General features: G+C 38.1%; 1 protein-coding gene across 21 annotated transcripts in view; it reads right to left on the reverse strand.

Moving 5' to 3' along the window:
* Positions 1-19830, reverse strand: part of EIF4G3 (eukaryotic translation initiation factor 4 gamma 3) — a 374608-nt gene that overhangs the window by 131962 nt on the left and 222816 nt on the right. For 15 of the 21 annotated variants that reach the window (XM_050789764.1, XM_050789766.1, XM_050789763.1 and 12 more), the window contains one exon: positions 7120-7228. In XM_050789764.1, the coding sequence (XP_050645721.1) occupies positions 7120-7228 (109 nt within the window). The remainder of the gene's footprint in view (positions 1-7119; positions 7229-19830) is intronic. The other 6 variants (XM_050789769.1, XM_050789752.1, XM_050789757.1 and 3 more) reach the window with 1 other exon arrangement.

Below are 19830 nucleotides of genomic sequence, written 5' to 3' on the forward strand. Positions count from 1 at the left end.
CGAACGAGACCCCCTCCTCTAGACAAAATAAAAATAACAAAATTTATCTTGTGTCTTGACATGTAAAACAATTAATTAAGGCGAAAACAAAGTTAATACACAAATAAATCCAATGAAAAAGAAAACTATATATAGTATGAAAGTACTAGTATTTCATAGTATGAAATAGTTTGATATACAAAAATGCATCTGTGTATATATAGAGAGAAGGAGACAGAGAGAGAGAAGAAACTGGTCATCATAATGAGGGTACCAGAAAAATACAAGGAACAATAATTAACAATAATTTCCACATTTTTATTAATAAATTCCAGGTAAATTGATATGTGATTCATCCCTGAGTGGAGGAAACCAAAGGAGATTTACACTGGCTTCCAGCCTTGTGCTTCCTTAGCACAATAAATAGGCTCCATGGAAAAACATATACTCATGAGTATGTTTATCAAATGACAATAAAAGTTTCAAGCACTACTAAAAGACAACCTAAAATGAGACTTTACTTTCTCCAACAGAATTTTTTTATGCATCAATGAAAGTGAGTCTTTACAATAAACTGCAATTATGTGAAAGCAAATATGCATTGTTTGTCAGATAAATAGGTAGTAAATACTATCATTAAGATATTATTAATTCATTCACTGTAATGACAGTTATTAGCCTTAAAATATACTTTTATTTATAGGCACAGAAGCTGGTGCTTCTAAAATTGGACTTTTCTTAGTTACTGTAGTGATGAGATAGAATCAATAGGCTCTCATTGCCAAATCCCTCAGACTAAGTTGACAGGGCAACAGACAAAAGTATTTCTGGAAAACGTGTTTATTTTGTGCGCGCGTGTGTGTGCACACGCTCATGTGTGTGTTCATTCTAGATGGAACACGCCATACATAATACATAAATACAAACATGTATTTATCAAAATATCTTTGATGAAAATAATTTCCAGCTCACTGGAGTAACTGCTAAATAAGTCACCCAGATTACATAATGCTACTGTGAAAGCTTATCAGAATAACACCCTTTATGACCACTGACTGAAACCTAGATGCAGTAAATTTCAAAACAGGGCAGGGTGTGATGGCTCCTGTCTGTAATCTTAGTACTTTAGGAGGCTGAGACGGGAGGATCTCTTGAGCCTAGGAATTTGCAATAAGCCTCGGCAACATAGTGAGACCTTGTGTCTACAAAAAATAAAAAGATTAGCCAGGTGAGGTGGCGCAGACCTGCAGACCCAGCTACTCGGGAGGCCAAGATGGAAGGATCGTTTGAGCCCAGGAGGATGAGGCTGCAGCAAGCTGTGATCATGCCACTGCACTCCAACCTGGGCAATAGAGCAAGATGTTGTCTCAAAATGAAAAAGGGAAAGGAAAAGTGGGGAGAAGGGGAGAGTGGGAGTGGGAGAGAGGGAGAGGGAAAAGGGGAGGGGGAGAGAGGGAGGGAGGGAAAGGGAGGGAGGGGGAGGGAGGGGGAGGGAGGGGAAAGGAGGGGGAGGGAGGGGGAAGGAGGGGGAGGGAGGGAGAGGGGGAAAGAGAGAAGAGAGAGATTGATTCTCACATTAAATATCTAATAAGAGTATGTCAATTCAATTATTAATGTTGGGAAACAATTTCTGATAGTAAAAAATCAAACAAAAGTAGACCTACAACTGATAAACTTCTATACACTCTTCAGAAAAATCTAGTATTGAAAAAATTAGGCCAGGCACGGTGAGCTCATGCCTGTAAATCCCAGCACTTTGGGAGGCCAAGGGGGAAGATCACTTGAGCCCAGGAGGTCTCAAACTACAAGACCTCATTTCTACAAGCTGGGCATGGTGGTGTGCATTCACGGTCCCAGGTACGCAGGAGGCCAAGGTAAGAGGACCACCTGAGCCCGTGAGGTTGAGGCTGCAGTGAGCTGTCATCGCACCCCTGTACTTCAGTCTGGGTGATACAGTAGAGGGAGACTCTATCTCAAACAAAACAAAACAAAAAAATTATGAGTTCTTCATTCTAAAATAAAAGTCCTTTAACCCACTAATTAAAGCTTTCATACAGAAAGCTGAAAACACAGTAGAGCTAAATTAAAAAAACAAAACAAAACACTTACTTTATCCCTCTAAAGACTTCTACTATAAAGAGTTTGGCCATCTTTAAGAATTTGTAGGAATTCCAACTTTAAGAATTTTTCTAATAATCATGAAAGGGGTAGCAAAGACAGATGTCTAGAATATTTAAGGCAACACTATTTATATTATAATACAAGAAAAAAGGAAATCAATTAAATGTTCAACAATAGAGATTTTATTAAAGAAATGATGGTCTGGGCATATAATGGCATACTATGCAATATTTAAAATAGGTTTTTAAAAGAGTATTTAATGATATGGAAAGTTTTTTGTAATAAAATATATGTTTTGTTCTGTTTCGAGACAGTCTTGCTCTGTTGCCTAGGCTGCAGTGCAGTGGTGTGATCTCAGCTCACTGCAACCTCCAGTCTCAAGCAATCCTCCTACCTCAGCCTCCCAAGTATCTGAGACCACACGTACGAGCCACCATACCTGGCTAATATTTTTATTTTTTGTAGAGACGGGGTCTTGCTATATTACTCAGCTGGTCTTGAACTCTTGAGCTCAAGCAATCCTCCTGCCTCGTCCTCCCAAAGTGCTTAGATTACAGGCATGAGCCACCGCATCTGGCAAGAACGTTTATTTTATTTTTTTTTAAGCAGGGTACAAAACTGTATGTAGAACCCAATTTGGTAACTTAAAAAAATACTTAGTACTAACATATGTGCATAGGGGAAAATCAGTTTATTAATAATGGCTCTGAGTAATCAGACACATACTTTCTCATTTTGCTTATCTGTAGTTTCCATAAGGAGTGTCAAATTTTAAGAAGAATAAAATTGCTCCCTTTCATTCTCATATGGTGGTGGAATCAATGACCAAGACAAGGGTGTCTTTTGGTTGTCACAAGCCTCTCAATGACTGAAATGCTATTGTCATTTAATAGGCAGAGAGAGGAATACTGAGCATCCTGCAATTTGAGGTACAGTCTCACTTGACAAAAATAGGTCTAAATGCCAACAGAGTCCCAAATGAACAACACTGCTATGGATGGTTGAATTACAAACAGAATACCATTCACTGAACACACTAGGTGCTTTCAACAGGCACTAAGACTAAGGCACCAACTAACTCGTTTAATTATCCATATCATATCCTCAATACAATGGATTTAATTTTCTTTCTCATCAGTAAACAGCAATCATTTCAGCTGTGTACTATCAATACCAAGCAAAAATTTTAATTAATTCAACAGTTGTTCTCTCTACAAACCAATGTGAAGTATTCTCTATGTCTTCATCAGGTGTCAAACAAAGGTAAAATGGTAGATTTGTCTGGAACCTTGGCCTTCGTGTAAATATTCTAGCTGTTTCATGTCAAAAACTCTGTAAACCAGAAGCTTAATAATGGCAGCTAACATTTGTTAAGCACTTACTATGTGCCAGGAACTGGGTCAAATACCATACATACATTGTCCCTTTTAATTCTCACAACCACCATTGGGGTAGAAATTATTTGCCTGTTTTACAGATAAGGAAACTGAGGGTTTTAGAGATCAGTCATAGGCCCAAGGTCATGTAAGTAGCAAGTGCTCAAGCCTGAGAATGATTTCAAAGCCCACATTCTTCCAACTTTGTGGAGGAAAGGGGAGGCTTATGGAAACAGAAGTACTTAAGTCAATCAGGCAGGAGGGAGACTTTAGAGTTAACAGGAGATTCTGTAACTGAGTACAAACTCTCAGTAATGACATTTCTATTGAGAAAGAAAAAAACAATCTGACTACAAAATGTAGAGATTCTGGGAGTAATATGACAATCTTTGAAAAAAGTCAGCTTTTATATGCTAATTTCAAAAGGAATCTATATTTAAGAAGGAAATTTTGAAAAACTCCTTGGCTGGCTGAGGTGGCTCCCATCTGTAATCCCAGCACCTTGGGAGGCCATAGCAGACAGGTCACTTGAGCTTAGGTGTTTGAGACCAGCCTACACAACATGGAAAAATCTCGCCTCTACAAATACAAAAACTAGCTGGGCGTGGTGGTTCACGCCTGTAGTTCCAGCTACTCAGGAGGCTGAAGTGAGAGGACTGCTTGAGCCTGGGAGGTGGAGGCTGCAGTGAGCCATGATCATGTCACTGCACTCCATCCTGGGTGACAGAACGAAACCCTGTCTCAAAATAGAAGAAAAAAGAAAAAAAAATCCTCAGTGTAAAGAAAAAAAAAAAAAACATTTTCTCTGAAAAAATAGTAAGCCCTTTCTAACGTTACATAAATTTAATTAAAAAAAAAACCTCTGAAAACAGTAATATTTTAGATATCGGCAGGCTAATAGATGAAATCAGAAAAGCTACTATTTGACCAGTCAAGAAAGAAAAAAGAAAGAGAGAGAGAGATGAAAGAAAGAACAAGAGAGTGAGAGAGCAAGTGAAAGAGAAGGAAAGAAAGAAAGAGGGAAAGAAAGAAAGAAAGAAAAAGAAAGAAATAAATAAAGAAAGAAAAGAAAAGAGAAAAGAAAAGAGAAAAGAAAAGAAAAAAGAAAAAAGCGAGAGAAGGGAAGGAAGGAAGGAAGGAGGGAGGGAGGGAGGGAGGGAGGGAGGGAGGGAAGGAAGGAAGGGAGGGAGAAAGAAAAAAAGAGAGAGAGAGTGAAAGGGAGAGAGAAAGGGAAAGAGAGAGAAACAGAGAAAGAGAGTTAGTTTTCTGGTGAATAGGTGGTACTAAAAGGAAGATAATAGTAATCCCAGAGAGTTACTTATAACCTCTGAAATGCACTTAAAATACTACAAGTTTTTCTTTTCATCAAGGTAACCTGAATACTTTCCAATTAAGCCTATATTATGCACCAGTTTGATATGTTGATGTTGTTATTCAAATTTCCACTAAGCAAAACAAAAACAAAAACCTGAGAGGAAATAAAGTCTGCATTCCTTGTCTGGAAATCTGGGCCTAAATATGACAAAATGCAGGGATCTCATAATCTAAAAATTTTAACATTATTTTTCACAAAATAATGGCAAATGCAATAATACTGTCTTCAGGAAGGACAGAACTATCATCATCAAAGTATGTGATAAACTTTTTAAAAATCCTGGCACAGCTACAGAGAAAGTCTGCACAGAGGATAAATTTTAAGGCCTCTTTGCATGGGAAGTATTCAATATGCTTAGCATAATTCTAACCAGTAAAAGCATTACACATTTGCAAAAGCGCAATCAAGTTTTGAAGGGAAATACTCTGAGAATTATTATCCACTAAGATTAAAAACATTCTGAACTTTGACTCAAAACTACTTTGTCACTGAAGGTAGCGAGGGGACTTCCACATTTGGTCTCTACAACCTGTAATTTTGCAAGGTAAATGGTTTTACTATTTAAAAAATTCGCTTGAAGCATGCAGGAATTCTCTTTTAACTCAAAATGTTGCTGAAAGAAGTTCTTGACAGTGTAATTTTTTGAAGCATGCCAGATTAGGATCACTGACTATCTTTTGGTTTAAAACTATCTTACATAACAAATACAATATAGTACCCGTCTGTTCAAGAATATCAGGCTTCTCAATACTCAGGGGGAAAATGAAATTTCTATATTAAAAACACATGATAATCTTTATTTCATGTAAAAATCATTGAAATCATACATTAGAAATACATCTTCCAGAAAGTTTATAAATGTGATTAACCTGCAGTCTACCCAAAAACCTTTAATATTAAATATGTCGATTTTATGGGCCACTCCTAAATATTTTTTGAAGGATAATTTTTAGTATGGGCATGGTGTCTCAGGCCTGTAATCCCAGCACTTTGGGAGGCTGAGGCAGGCGGATCACTTGAGGTCAGGAATTCAAGACCAGCCTGGCCAACATGGTGAAACCCCGTCTCTACTAAAAATACAAAAATTAGCTGCGCATGGTGGTGCATGCTTGTAATTCCAGCTACTCGGGAGGCTGAGGCAGGAGAATAGGTTGAGCCCAGGAGGAGGAGGTTGCAGTGAGTCAAGACTGCACCACTGCACTCCAGCCTGGGCAACAGAGCAAGACTCTGTCTCAAAAAAAAAAAAAAAAAAAAAAGACAATAAGTTTTAGAAAATCTATATACTAACCATAGAGCTATAGAATAAACAAATGGTTTGGAGGAATGAATAATTCAAGAAAATTAGAAGGTAAATGGCTTCCATATATGATATCCAATCATTTTTAGAAATCTGAAACATAAAGCAAGGTCAAAGTTACTTGCTTCCTCGAACTGTGTTTAGAATTATCTCTCAATTTTAGCAAAGGTCAAGTTAAAATCCAACTAGGCAGGAAAGAAAGACTATGATATCCCACTTCCTGGTATGAGATTTCCCTTACATTTTCTATTATACTCCCAAAGGCACAGTATTTATTTCAACAAACATTTGGCACCTTCATGTTCAAGTTCAATAGGAGCAGAGACCTTAGTGTACTATTCCTTAATATAGCATTAATGGCTATAATTTACTAAGCATTTTTCATGTGATAGGCACGTTCCCACAGTAATCCTGTCAGGCATGTAGGTCTTTATTCCATTCTACAAGTGAAGAAACGGAGACACACAAGGTCAGTGGCTCAATAGATCAAATAACTAGTGCATGATGGAGCCGGGAGTTGAACTTGGATCCATCTCCAACTGTGGCTATAGAAGCCCAGTCTTGTAAGAAGAAACGCTTTATCTTTTTTTTTTTTTTTAAATAGCAAGATACCTAGGGACATGCTGAATATATAAGCTAAACTGTATTGTTCTTGTAAAGTAACATATGCTATGACTTCTCCCTCCACCTCTCACCTTGTTTTAAAGGGCGGTTTAAGGCAGCTAACCTTTTACCTATATACAGATACTAACAGTGAGAGATTAAACAAATATATGAAAAAATTTTACCAATTATCCCTACTTTAGTTTCCTAGAGGCAGAATACTTTAATTTTCTGCCTCAAAGCTTTGTTTAAAGGTGGGTGTCTAAATAATCCTTGGATGCTGTACTCTTACTCCTGAATGCTGAGGGCAATGAAATTAATAAAAAAGAGACTGAAGATAAGAGGGAGGAAAACAGTCATACACAAACCTTGCTTCTGGTCGCTAGCTGCAGTGACAGGGGTGCTGGCAGCAAGATGAGCGCTCTCCACAGTCCCATAAACCACAGGGCTGTGCTCAGGGACCTGGCTGGGCAGCTGCTGGGATTTGAAGTACAAAAAAGGGTGATAATGAGCGTGCGAACATAAAAACTAGCAACATGGAACCCAAGCGAGTAGGGAAGACAGTAGAGCACGGGAGATCACAAAATTAAAAAAGGAAAGCAAGGAAAAAATATATAGTCCAATTTAATAAATTCAAAAGTACATGGGAAGACAGGGAAGATAAAGAAAGAGGCAGCAGAAAAAGGGGAAGGAAAAGAAATGATTACTATTAACCACAGCAAGAGAAGACAGCACAACAATCATTAGTACAATTTATTCCCCAGTATTCCTTCTAAGGACAAGCCGACTTGTCAACCTAACAATAGATGTCACATCTGAGAGGGAATTTAACACTCTCCCAAAGACCAAAATTGATTTGGTCAACTTCATGTATAAATTATCTAGCAAACCAGTACAAACAGAAAATGTAATGAGACTGAAAACCAGTTACAGATTCAAGAAAACAATACTGAAAAATGATTCCTGCTACTCATCCATGTAATCATACAGGTGAAATACTTTGAAAGTATATAATAAAGCAATTTCACCATAAAATGTCTATAGGTTCTGGGTCAAGTATGGTATTTTCAGAATCAGAAATCTTGAGTAAAATACCGGGTTTTTCAGAGATATGAGGAAACTCTCATTTTCACTCAGGCATTGTATTAGAATGAAAAATGACCATCAAAATCCAAGCAGGGTAGGTTGAGAAAAATCACAGCTATTGCTCAACTTAGAGGAACAGAATTACACAAGAGAGGACATGAACACTCATTCTACATCACATTCCAGGCAGGTATTCATTCAGGATTTGAGGGTTACACAAGCAACAAAACAAAGCAGTGTCTCTCCTCGGAGATCTAAGGTCAATATTTTTGGTATCTATAATATCCTACAATGAATTTTATCAGTGCTATCAAAGTAGAGCTCCTATACAATTCTATTTTTCTTTTTCTTCTGAGGAATAGGGATGGGGAGATTAAGATGTAGGTAAGTGTGGGCAAATAGAGACACTTAAAAAGTGAGAGTTCATAAAAAATATTTTCAAGTCGGTGTCACTTAAAATGGGAATATAAAATGAAATGGACACATACAATTTAGGATGATAGATATCATTTAAGTAACAATGCTTTTCAGAATGTACAACATGAAATTTATATTTGAGTATATAAGGATTGTATGGAATAATAGACAGAAATAGTGAAAATGCTATCCTTTCACCTATTCATTAGACCGTGAAAATGTTCATATTCCACAATTACTTCTAAATGAAGACTACTAAAATTATATTTATATATAAAAAAATGGAGAGTTACTGTTTTCACAGGGACAAATAAAGAAAATAGCACTGCCGTAATTACTCTGGATCCGTAGTTTCAGTGGGAAAAAAAATGCACTACTGAAATTCAATAGAAAGGTTCATAGCTAAAAATAAAAATACCAATTTTTCAGTTCTACAGGTTGAAAACAGATCTGGAACAAAGGAAACACTCCATGTTATTTAGCATTCATTAAGCAGTTATCCACATTTCTCAGGAAAGAAAGATTTGTAAGTTGTATCATTTACCTGAAAGGAAAAAAATATTAACTACTCCAATCGCCTGGGAAATTAATAACCAAATAAAAAGGGGGGGGCAGGTTAAGTGCTAAAAGTAGGTCACAAAATGACATTCACAGAAAAAGTAAGATGTTTAAGACAGTAAAAGGCTACTAGAGTCAATGATTTTTCCATCTAAAATACCTTCAATCATATAAAAGATGGACATTTTAAAATTAACAAAGTCCTAAAAAGAATCTATGTATAAAGAGTCTTAAGAAAGGAATGAGATAATATGTTTAAGTTACAATTTGAAATCCAAGTATCCAGTACACAAGTATATATCCATAAAATGCTCGGAAAGTACTTCTCAGTTTTCACAGCAGTGAAATGTAGAACTAAAGATCCTACAGTCTCCTTCAACTTCATCATTTTATAAGCCTCCAGCAGTACTAATAAAATCATAACATATTAACATGTAATTCAATACTTTTTTTTTTTTTTTTTTTTAGACAGAGTCTTGCTCTGTCACCAGGCAGGAGAGCAGTGACACAACCTCGGCTCACTGAAACCTCCGCCTCCCAGGTTCAAGTGATTTCCTTGCCTCAGCCTCCTGAGTAGCTGGGGCTACAGGTGTGTGCCACCACACCCAACTAGTTTTTTGTATTTTAGTAGAGACAGGACTTCACCATGTTGGCCAGGGTGGTCTTTATCTCCTGACCACATGATCCGCCTGCCTTGGCATCCCAAAGTGCTGGGAATACAGGCATAAGCCACTGTGCCCGGCCAGAATTCAATACTTTAATCTTGTTCAGAATTAGTTTTAATTTAGGATAATCTTCTCAAATTGTATTTTAACCACTAATTTCATCTCTTCTCTCCTAAAGAAGTAATTCAACCAGGGCAGGCACTGTGGCTCATGCCTGTAATCCCAGCACTCTGGGAGGCCAAGGCAGGCAGATCACCTGAGGTCAGGAGTTCGAGACCAGCCTGGCCAACATGATGAAACCCCGTCTCTACCAAAAATACAAAAATTAGCTGGGAGTGGTGGCAGGTGCCTGTAATTCCAGCTACTCGGGAGGCTGAGGCAGGAGAATTGCTTGAACCCGGGAGTTGGAGGTTGCAGTGAGCCAAGATTGCGTCAAGGTGACAAGAGCAAGGCTCCGTCTCCAAACAAACAAACAAACAAACAAACAAAAAAACCCCGTCTATTACAAAGGAGTTTCTTATCTTCCCAAAGCTCAAATAATCATGAAATATTTTACTAATCAATAAGTCAGAACAATCAGGAAACATACCAAGTACTGTGACATAAAACATCACATCCAATGCTGTGTGCATTTTGATACATATAAAGAAACTAAGCTAGATGGTTAAGAATATATTTAAGGAATTTCAAAGCCACTGTATTTTAGTCACATTCACTATTGGTGGGAATGAAAACTTATAAAATCATTCTGGAAAGGCAATTGCTATCAAAATATAAAACAACTCAATAAAGATGCTAAGGAAGTCAGAGTTAAAAGGTCAGGGTCATTTAGCAACTCTTTGCAACAGCTTATAATTTATGTAAATGGTAAAATCCCCCATCAAATTTTTCAAAATCAAGGTTCTGATTGGTACAAGGAAAAAAATAAAATGTTTCTCTTTTTTTTTTTGATTTTGAGATGGAGTCTCGCTCTGTCGCCCAGGCTGGAGTGCAGTGGCCGGATCTCAGCTCACTGCAAGCTCCGCCTCCCAGGTTCACGCCATTCTCCTGCCTCAGCCTCCCGAGTAGCTGGGACTACAGGCGCTCGCCACCACGCCCGGCTAGTTTTTTGTATTTTTTAGTAGAGATGGGTTTTCACCGTGTTAGCCAGGATGGTCTCGATCTCCTGACCTCGTGATCCGCCCGTCTCGGCCTCCCAAAGTGCTGGGATTACAGGCTTGAGCCACCGCGCCCGGCCAAAATGTTTCTCTTATAAACTGGAATGAAAAGAGTTTAAGGGAGGGTAAGATAGTCGATTCCTGATAGTGTTTGAGAAAAATTCTTTATAAATTCTCCTTTAGAATCTACTCAAAGATTTATATACTAAATGTAAAGTACTGACCTCAAGAGATCATGGTAAGCTTAGGCCCACATACTGGAGGAATTCGTTTTTTAAAAACGTAATGTTTACCTAGTAAGTAAACGGGCAACAGAATCTAAAATTGTTCTTAAATATTTCTTTCCACAATTTAAAATTCATTTTTCCTTTTTTTTTTTTTTTTTGAGACGGAGTCTCGCTCTGCCGCCCAGGCTGGAGTGCAGTGGCCGGATCTCAGCTCACTACAAGTTCCGTCTCCCGGGTTTACGCCATTCTCCTGCCTCAGCCTCCCGAGTAGCTGGGACAGCAGGCGCTCGCCACGTCGCTCGGCTAGTTTTTGGTATTTTTAGTAGAGCCGGGGTTTCACCGTGTTAGCCAGGATGGTCTCGATCTCCTGACCTCGTGATCCGCCCTTCTCAGCCTCCCAAAGTGCTGGAATTACAGGCTTGAACCACCGCGCCCGGCCCATTTTTCTTTACAAAGGGACATTGTTTTGCCCAGAAAGGGGATCACCTTATTTTGTCTTCTATTTTAATCACATAAATGATAGAATACTTACAGAGGTGGTTATAGACAAGGGTCAACAACTATACCCCTGGGGCCATATACCTGATTTTATACTGCCCACAAGGTAAGTTTCTACAATTTCAAATGTTGGCGGGGGAAGCAAGAGATAAACAGTATTTCTTGACACATGAAAATTATACAAAATTCAAATTTTGGTGCCCATAAATAACATGTTATTGGAAGAGACACACCCATCCATTTATATATTATCTATAACTGCTTTTGTGCCACAATGGCAGAATTGAAGAGTGCTAAAAGAGACAATATGGTTGCAAAGTCTAAAATATTTACTATCTGGCCCACTACAGAAAATATTCGCTGAGCTCTATTATAATTGATTTAGAGAAAGCCAGAGACTTCAAATAGTTACATAAATATAAGCAAAAAGTTGATTTACTGTTATCATAAGAATACCATTCAATGACTTTAAAATAATCCTGTATAGGCCGGGCGCGGTGGCTCAAGCCTGTAATCCCAGCACTTTGGGAGGCCGAGACGGGTGGATCACGAGGTCAGGAGATCGAGACCATCCTGGCTAACACGGTGAAACCCCGTCTCTACTAAAAAATACAAAAAACTAGCCGGGCGAGGTGGCGGGTGCCTGTAGTCCCAGCTACTCGGGAGGCTGAGGCAGGAGAATGGCGTAAACCCAGGAGGCGGAGCTTGCAGTGAGCTGAGATCTGGCCACTGCACTCCAGCCTGGGTGACAGAGCAAGACTCCGTCTCAAAATAATAATAATAATAATAATCATCATCATCATCCTGTATAAATACCTCATGTATTTAACATATATAAAATATGTGGATGAACAAATATAGCCTCCACTGAGAAACACCATGAAGGTTAAGAAACAAAACAAAGGCCAGGCACGGTGGCTCATGCCTGTAATCCCAGCACTTTGGGAGGCTGAGGTGGGTGGATCACGAGGTTAAGATTTCAAGACCAGTCTGGCCAAGACAGTGAAACCCCGTCTCTACTAAAAATACAAAAATTAGCTGGACGCGGTGGCAGGCACTTATAATCCCAGCTACTCGGGAGGCTGAGGCAGAAGAATTGTTTGAACTCAGGGGACGGAGGATGCAGTGAGCCGAGATCGTGCCACTGCACTCCAGCCTAGGCAACAGAGTGAGACTCCGTCTCAAAAAAAAAGCAGCAGCAAAACAATAGTATATTTAACAATGCCAGGAAAAAGTACCAAAACATGCTTCTTTCTTAAGGAGGAATTTCTCCCATTCTCTCATTAGAAATGTGTGTGTCAATATATGCGTATTTCCTCCTGATGTTTAACTTGCACAAAACACTATGAACCCACTCAAGGCTAAGACAAAATTCCTGGGTTCATGGAGCTTACATTCTAACAAAGGAAACATATGGCATAAACCACAAAATTAATCATTTAATTACCATAAGTACAAATGCTTTACTGGGGAAGTAAGAGTACAAAGATGACCCATAATCTGGGGTTCTGACTGTGATGTGTGTGAGGAAGATATTCTGAGTAAGCAACATTCAGGCTGAGTTTCAAATAATCAATGTGAATGTTGGCATGTAGGAAGAAGGGCAGGTAGACGCATCTCATGCAGAGAGAACACATGTATGAAAGCTCTAAAAGGAAAAGTATTCCGTGATCACCTACCTTATGTAAAAGGTAAGAGGGATGCAGAAAAAACAGAGGAATCTGGTGTGAAATGAGGCAGGCAGGAGCCAGGCAGATGGGCCTTACAGGCCAGACCAAGGGTTTTGGTCTTTATCCCCATAGCAATGGGAAGCCAGGGCCAGGTTTTAAGCAGCAATGTGATATAATCAGATTTGTGTTTTATTTTGTAGGTATTTTTTCTTTTTCTTTTTTTTTTTTTTTGAGACAGAATCTCACTCTGTCACCCTGGCTGGAGTGCAATGGCGCAATCACAGCTCACTGCAGCCTCGACCTCTTGAGTTCAAGTGTTCCTCTCACCTCAGCCTCCTAAAGCAGCTAGGACCACAGGTGTGTACCAACACGCCCAGCGATTTTTTTTCTATTTTTTGTAGAGTTGGGGTCCCAGTATTTTGCCTGGGCTGGTCTTGAACTCCTGGGCTCAAGTAATCCTCCCACCTCAGCCTCCTAAAATGTGGAGATTACAGGCATGAGCCATCACACCTGGCTGATATTTTATAAAGATAATTCTGACCACTGCATGGAGAATGAACTAGAGCAAGGAATCAGCAGTCACAAGAAAACAGTTTTCAAAGTAACTTCAGTAGTCCAAGGGCAATAATTTTGGTGGTAATAATGGGGGGCAGTGACTGAATTTTACTTAAACTGACTGGGCTTGATTAGGTAACTGATGAGACATGGTAGAGAGGGGATCTATGAGGACAGAGGGGTAAAAAGAAAAACATTAGGTTTCTGGTTTCTGAGATAGGGGCCAGTCTGAGAAAGGGAACACTGGAGGAGACATAAGGTTTGGAAATCATAGGTTTGGTTAGAGGAAAACCATGAACTCCAGTTTTGAGGTTGAAGTGCTTGTGAAATACCTGAGTACAGAGATCAAGTCAAAAATTAGGTATCTAACCTGAAGTTCTGAAGTGTTCTCATAATATAATAATATATGACATGCCATAACAAGCACCTCCTTTCATACAAAGGCAATAAAAAAATAAATAATGACCATAGCAATAATATAATAGTAACAATAATTCCACTGAACTCTAAGGCAGGAATTATAGGATATAAGGACTACAACAGTCATCAGCCACATAGATCAGTTCTTTCTATACTAATTAATCCTATACTAATATGGTTTGACTGTGTCCCCACTCAAATCTCATCTTGTAGTTCCCATAATCCCCATATACACTTCAAAAATTCTATGAATATGGACTCCTTGAAAGCAATGAAAGGTTGCCAAGGTCAGAAATGATGAGAGGAAACCCAGACACTCAAAATAAAAGCTTGATGGCTTAAGAAAAATGATTTTTAAAGTTCTTGGAGGCAAAAGGAACCCTCAAAACTATACAAATACATGGAAATTAAATAATCTGTTTCTAAATGATATCTGGGTTAATAATGAAATCAAGATGGAAAAATTATCTGAATCAAATGATAATGACACAAATTATCAAAACCTCTGGAGTACAGCAAAAGAAGTGCCAAGAGCAAAGTTTGCAGCACTAAATGCCTACATCAGAAAGTCTGAAAGAGCACAAACTGACAACCTAATGTGTGTGTACCTCAAGGAATTAGAAAAACAAGCACAAGCACAAACTAAACAAGACTCTGTCTCAAAAAAAAAAGAAAAAGAAAAAGAAAAATTGCAGCAAAACTAAATAAAATTCAAACAAAAAAAGCATTACAAAAGATCAATGAAATAAAACATTGGTTCTTTGAAAAAATAGATAGCCCATTCACTAGATTAACCAAGAAAAGAGAGAAGATCCAAATAAGCTCAATTAGAAATGGAACTGGAGACACTACAACAGACACCAGAGAAATAAAAAAGATCACTTGAGACTACTATGAACAACTTTATGCATACAAACTATAAAACCTAAAGGAAATGGATAAATTCCTGGAAACATACCACACTCCTACATTAAATCAGGAGGAAAGCGAAACCCTGAACAGACCAATGACAAGCAGCAAGATTGAATCAGATTTTTAAATTTGCAACACACAAAAAAAGCCTGGGACCAGATGGATTCATGGCTATATTCTACCAGACATTCAAAGAAGAATTGATACCAATCCTACTGAAACTATTCCAAGTGATTGGGAAAGAGAGAATCCTCCCTAAATCACTCTATGAAGCCAGTATCACCCTGATACCTAAGCCAGGAAAGAACACACAAAAAAACAAAAACTACAGACCAATTTCCATGATGAACACAGATGTAAAAACTGTCAACAAAATACTAGCTAACCAAATGCAACAGCACATCAAAAAGATAATTTATCATGATCAAGTGGGTTTTATTTCAAGGATGCAGGGATGGTTTAACATATGTAAGTCAATAAATGTGATACATCACATAAAAAGAATTATAAACAAAAACCATATGACCATCTCAACAGATGCTGAAAAAGCATTCAACAAAATCCAGCATCCATTTATGATAAAATCCTCAACTAAGTGGGCATAAAAGGGACTTACCTCAAAATAGTAAAATCCATATATGATAGACCCACAGTCAATATCACACTGAATGAGAAAAAGTTGAAAGTATTCTCCCTGACAACAGGAACAAGACAGGGATACCTACTTTCACCACCTCTGTTCAACATAGTTTTGGATGTTCCAGCTAGAGCAATTAAGTAAGAGAAAGAAATAAAGGGCACCCAAATTGGAAAAGAGGAAGTCAAACTATCGCTGTTGGCAGATGATATAATTGTATACCTAGAAAACCCTGCCAGGCACGGTGGTTCACGCCTGTAATCCCAGCACTTTGGGAGGCCGAGGTGGGTGGATCACGAGGTCAGGAGATCGAGACCATCCTGGCTAACACGGTGAAATCCCGTCTCTACTAAAAATACAAAAAATTAATTGGGTGTGGTGGTATGCGCCTGTAGTCCCAGCTACTCAGAGGCTGAGGCAGGAGAATGGTGTGAACCCAGGAGGCGGAGCTTGCAGTGAGCTGAGATCCAGCCTGGGCGACAAAGCGAGACTCCGCCTCAAAAAAAAAAAAAAAAAAAGAAAACCCTAGAGACTCCTTCAAAAGACTCCTAAATTTGATAAAGGAGTTCAGTAAAGTCTCAGGTTACAAAATCAATGGACACAAATCAGCAGCACTGCTATACACCAACAACGACCAAGCTGAGAATTAAATCAAGAATTCAATACCTTTCATGACAGCTGCACAAATAAAATGAAATGCCTAGAAATATACTTAACCAAGGAGGTGAAAGATCTCTACAAGGAGAAATACAAAACATTACTGAAAGAAATCACAGATGACATAAACAAATGGAAATGCATCCCATAATCATAGACTGGAAGAATCAATGTTGTGAAAATGGCCATACTATACTAAAAGCAATCTACAGATTCAATGTAATTCTCATCAAAATACCAATATGTTTCACAGAATCAGAAAAAACAATCCTAAAATTCATAAGGAACCAAAAAAGGGCCCAAGTAGCCAAAGCAATCCTAGGCAAAAAGGAGAAATCTGTGAGCATCACATTACTTCAAATTATACAAGGTTACAGTAAACAAAACAACATGGTACTGGTATAAAAGTAGGCACATAAACTAATGGAACAGAATAAAGAACCCAGAAATAAAGCCAATAAAGTACAGCCAACTGATCTTCAACAAAGCATACAAAAACATAAATTGGGGAATAGACACCCTATTTAACAAATAGTGCTGGAAAAACTGGCAAACCTCATGTAAAAGGCTGAAACTGGATCCCTATTTCTCACCTTATACAAAAATCAACTCAAGATAGATCAAAGACTTAAATATAAGACCTGAAACTGGAAAAAGTCTAGAAGATAACATTGCAAAAACTCTTCTAGACATCAGCCCAGGCAAATTATTCATGACTAAGACCCCAAAGCAAATGCAACAAAAACACAAATAAATAAATGGAACCTAATTAAACTAAAAACCTGCACAGCTAAAGAAACAATAGAGTAAAAAGACAACCCATAGAGATGCAAACTACACATCTGATGGACTGGCATCCAGAAATCTACAAGGAACTCAAACAAATCAACAATAATAATAATAATAATCCCATCAAAAAGTGGGCAAAGGACATGAATAGACATTTCTCAAAAGAAGATACATAAATTGGCCTACAAACAATATGAAAGAATGCTTAACATCACTAATGATCATGGAAATGCAAATTAAAACCACAAAGCGATACCATCTTACTGCTGCAAGAATGGCCATTATTAAAAAGTCAAAAAACAATAGATGCTGGTGTGGATGTGGGGAAAAGGGAATGCTTATACACTGCTGGTGGGAATGTAAAACTGGTGAGAATGCATAACCTCTATGGAAAACAGTACAAAGATTCCTTAAAGAGCTAAAAGTAGATCTACCATTTGATCCAGCAACCCCACTACTGGGTATCTACACAAAGGAAACGAAGTCATTATATGAAAAAGAGATTTGCAAACATACGTTTACAGCAGTACAATTCACAATTGCAAAGATGTGAAACTAACCTAAGTGCATTTTGATATATAAGTGTACATATCAAAAATAAATTCTGGCTGGGCACGGTGGCTCATGCCTGTAATCCCAGCACTTTGTGAGGCTGAAGTGGGCAGATCAACTGAGGTCAGGAGTTCAAGACCAGCCTGGCCAACATGCCAAAACCCTGTCTCTACTAAAAATACAAAAATTAGCCGGGCATGGTGGCAGGCACCTGTAATCCCAGCTACTCAGGAGGCTGAGACAGGCGAACTGCTTGAATCCAGGAGACGGAGGTTGCAGTGAGCCAAGATCGTGCCACTGAACTCCAGCCTGGGCGACAGAGACTCTGTCTCAAAAAAGAAAAAGAAAAAAAATTCAGCTGGTGCAGTGGCTCGTAGCAGAAATATGGGAGGCTGAGGCAGGATTATCGCTTGAATTCAGGAGTTTGAGACCAGCCTGGGCAACACAGCGAGACCTTATCTTTACTGAAAATAAAAAACATTAGCCAGGTGTGGTGGCATGTGCATGTAGTCCCAGTTACTCAGAAGGCTGAGGCAGGAGGTGGGAGGATTGTTTGAGCCCAGGATGTCAAGGTTGCAGTGAGCTGTGACTGTGTCACAGCACTCTAGCCAGGGCAACAGACAAGACCCCATCTCAAAAACAATAAATAAAACAGAAAATTTAACAATTCCATATAACAGAAGGCATGATTAACAAAGCTAAAACACAATCATCAAACAAGAAAAACATTTCAACATCTGTCAAAGGATTTATTTAACATGTAAATCACTCTTATAAATCTATCAGACAAAAATCATCACTCAAAAGACATATGTACAACACATAATTCATATACCCACAAATAACTGGTGAACATCAAAAACTTCTTAACTTCATAAGAATACACAAAAATTAAACAAGATCTTGTTTTTTATTCTGTCAGATAAGCAATTATATAGGGAAAAGAGTATTCTCTTACACTGCTGGGTAAGAGATTAACTGGTACATTTCTGGAAGGTAGAAAATGACAACACAGTAACCCAAAAATAAGCAAACAAAGTTGTTCATCATAGCATTGTTAATATAGTGACAAACAAGAAACAATATGAATACCCGTCATGTAAATAAACTATGGTACATTAAAACAAAGGCATGTCATATAGACATTTTAATATAATCAAACATAAACATTTCTATGTGATCACTGAAAAAAATGCTAGTTTATAAAATGGCTTCCATAAGTATTAAATTATATGTTTGAGCTATGATCATGCCACTGCACTCCAGCCTGGGCAACAGAGTGAGACTCTGTCTCTAATTATAAAAACATATATATATACACACACACACACACACACACACACTCTCATATATATATACACACACACACACACACACACACACACAGAGATGTATACGTATATATGCACATGCACTAAAAGATATCTGAAAAGATATTCTAACAAAAGTTAACAATGGTTAATTCTTGCTAACAAGAGTTAGGATTAAGATTTCCTTCTTTACCACTCTTTTCCAATGAAGACCTATCATTTGTATAAAGTTATTTTAAGTTTGAAAATATATTTTAAATAAAAGACTAAGCCTGATAGTTTCTTGTGATCTTTCACAGAACTTTTTGTGATCACTTACAACTATCATAGTTGTCGGATGGCTACAAGTTCTAATACCGTTGCTCAATGTCCAATGTAGGCAGTAGGAACAGGAACTGTCACACACACAAAAATCTAAGTCACACTTTCTTTATAATTAGGATTCTGGTTTACAGCATTCAAGGTAAAATTAAATCACTATAAAAGCAAAAGCATTCACATAAATTGATGAAGAATTATGAGAAAACAGGTCAAAAGAAAAACACAAAATTTAATTTTACTAATGTGTCCCATAGGCTTATTTTTATTGGGATACCCAAGCAACTTAAAACATACTTGCTCCACTGGCTTCTCAAAGAAGGTTAAGTATTTCAAAATAGCTGTAAATCAAATATTCTTTTCTTGCTTGCTTTAGGAAATTCCTACAGGCATTGAAGCTGGAGAATCTCAGATGTATTTAAAAATAACACATTTTTTAAAAACCATGTTGGAGACAGACCTGATGAAATAAACAACCTTGCTCTACAAATCTAAGTAGGAACCTTTGATGGTCTGTGTGCAAATTCTTTCAAAATAGTTTTTATTGGCCGGGTGTGGTGGCTCACGCCTGTAATCCCAGCACTTTGGGAGGCCGAGGCGGGTGGATCACGAGGTCAGGAGATTGAGACCATCCTGGCCAACATGGTGAAA

This window comes from Macaca thibetana, chromosome 1 (genome assembly GCF_024542745.1).
Source record: "Macaca thibetana thibetana isolate TM-01 chromosome 1, ASM2454274v1, whole genome shotgun sequence".
Taxonomy (NCBI): Eukaryota; Metazoa; Chordata; class Mammalia; order Primates; family Cercopithecidae; genus Macaca; species Macaca thibetana.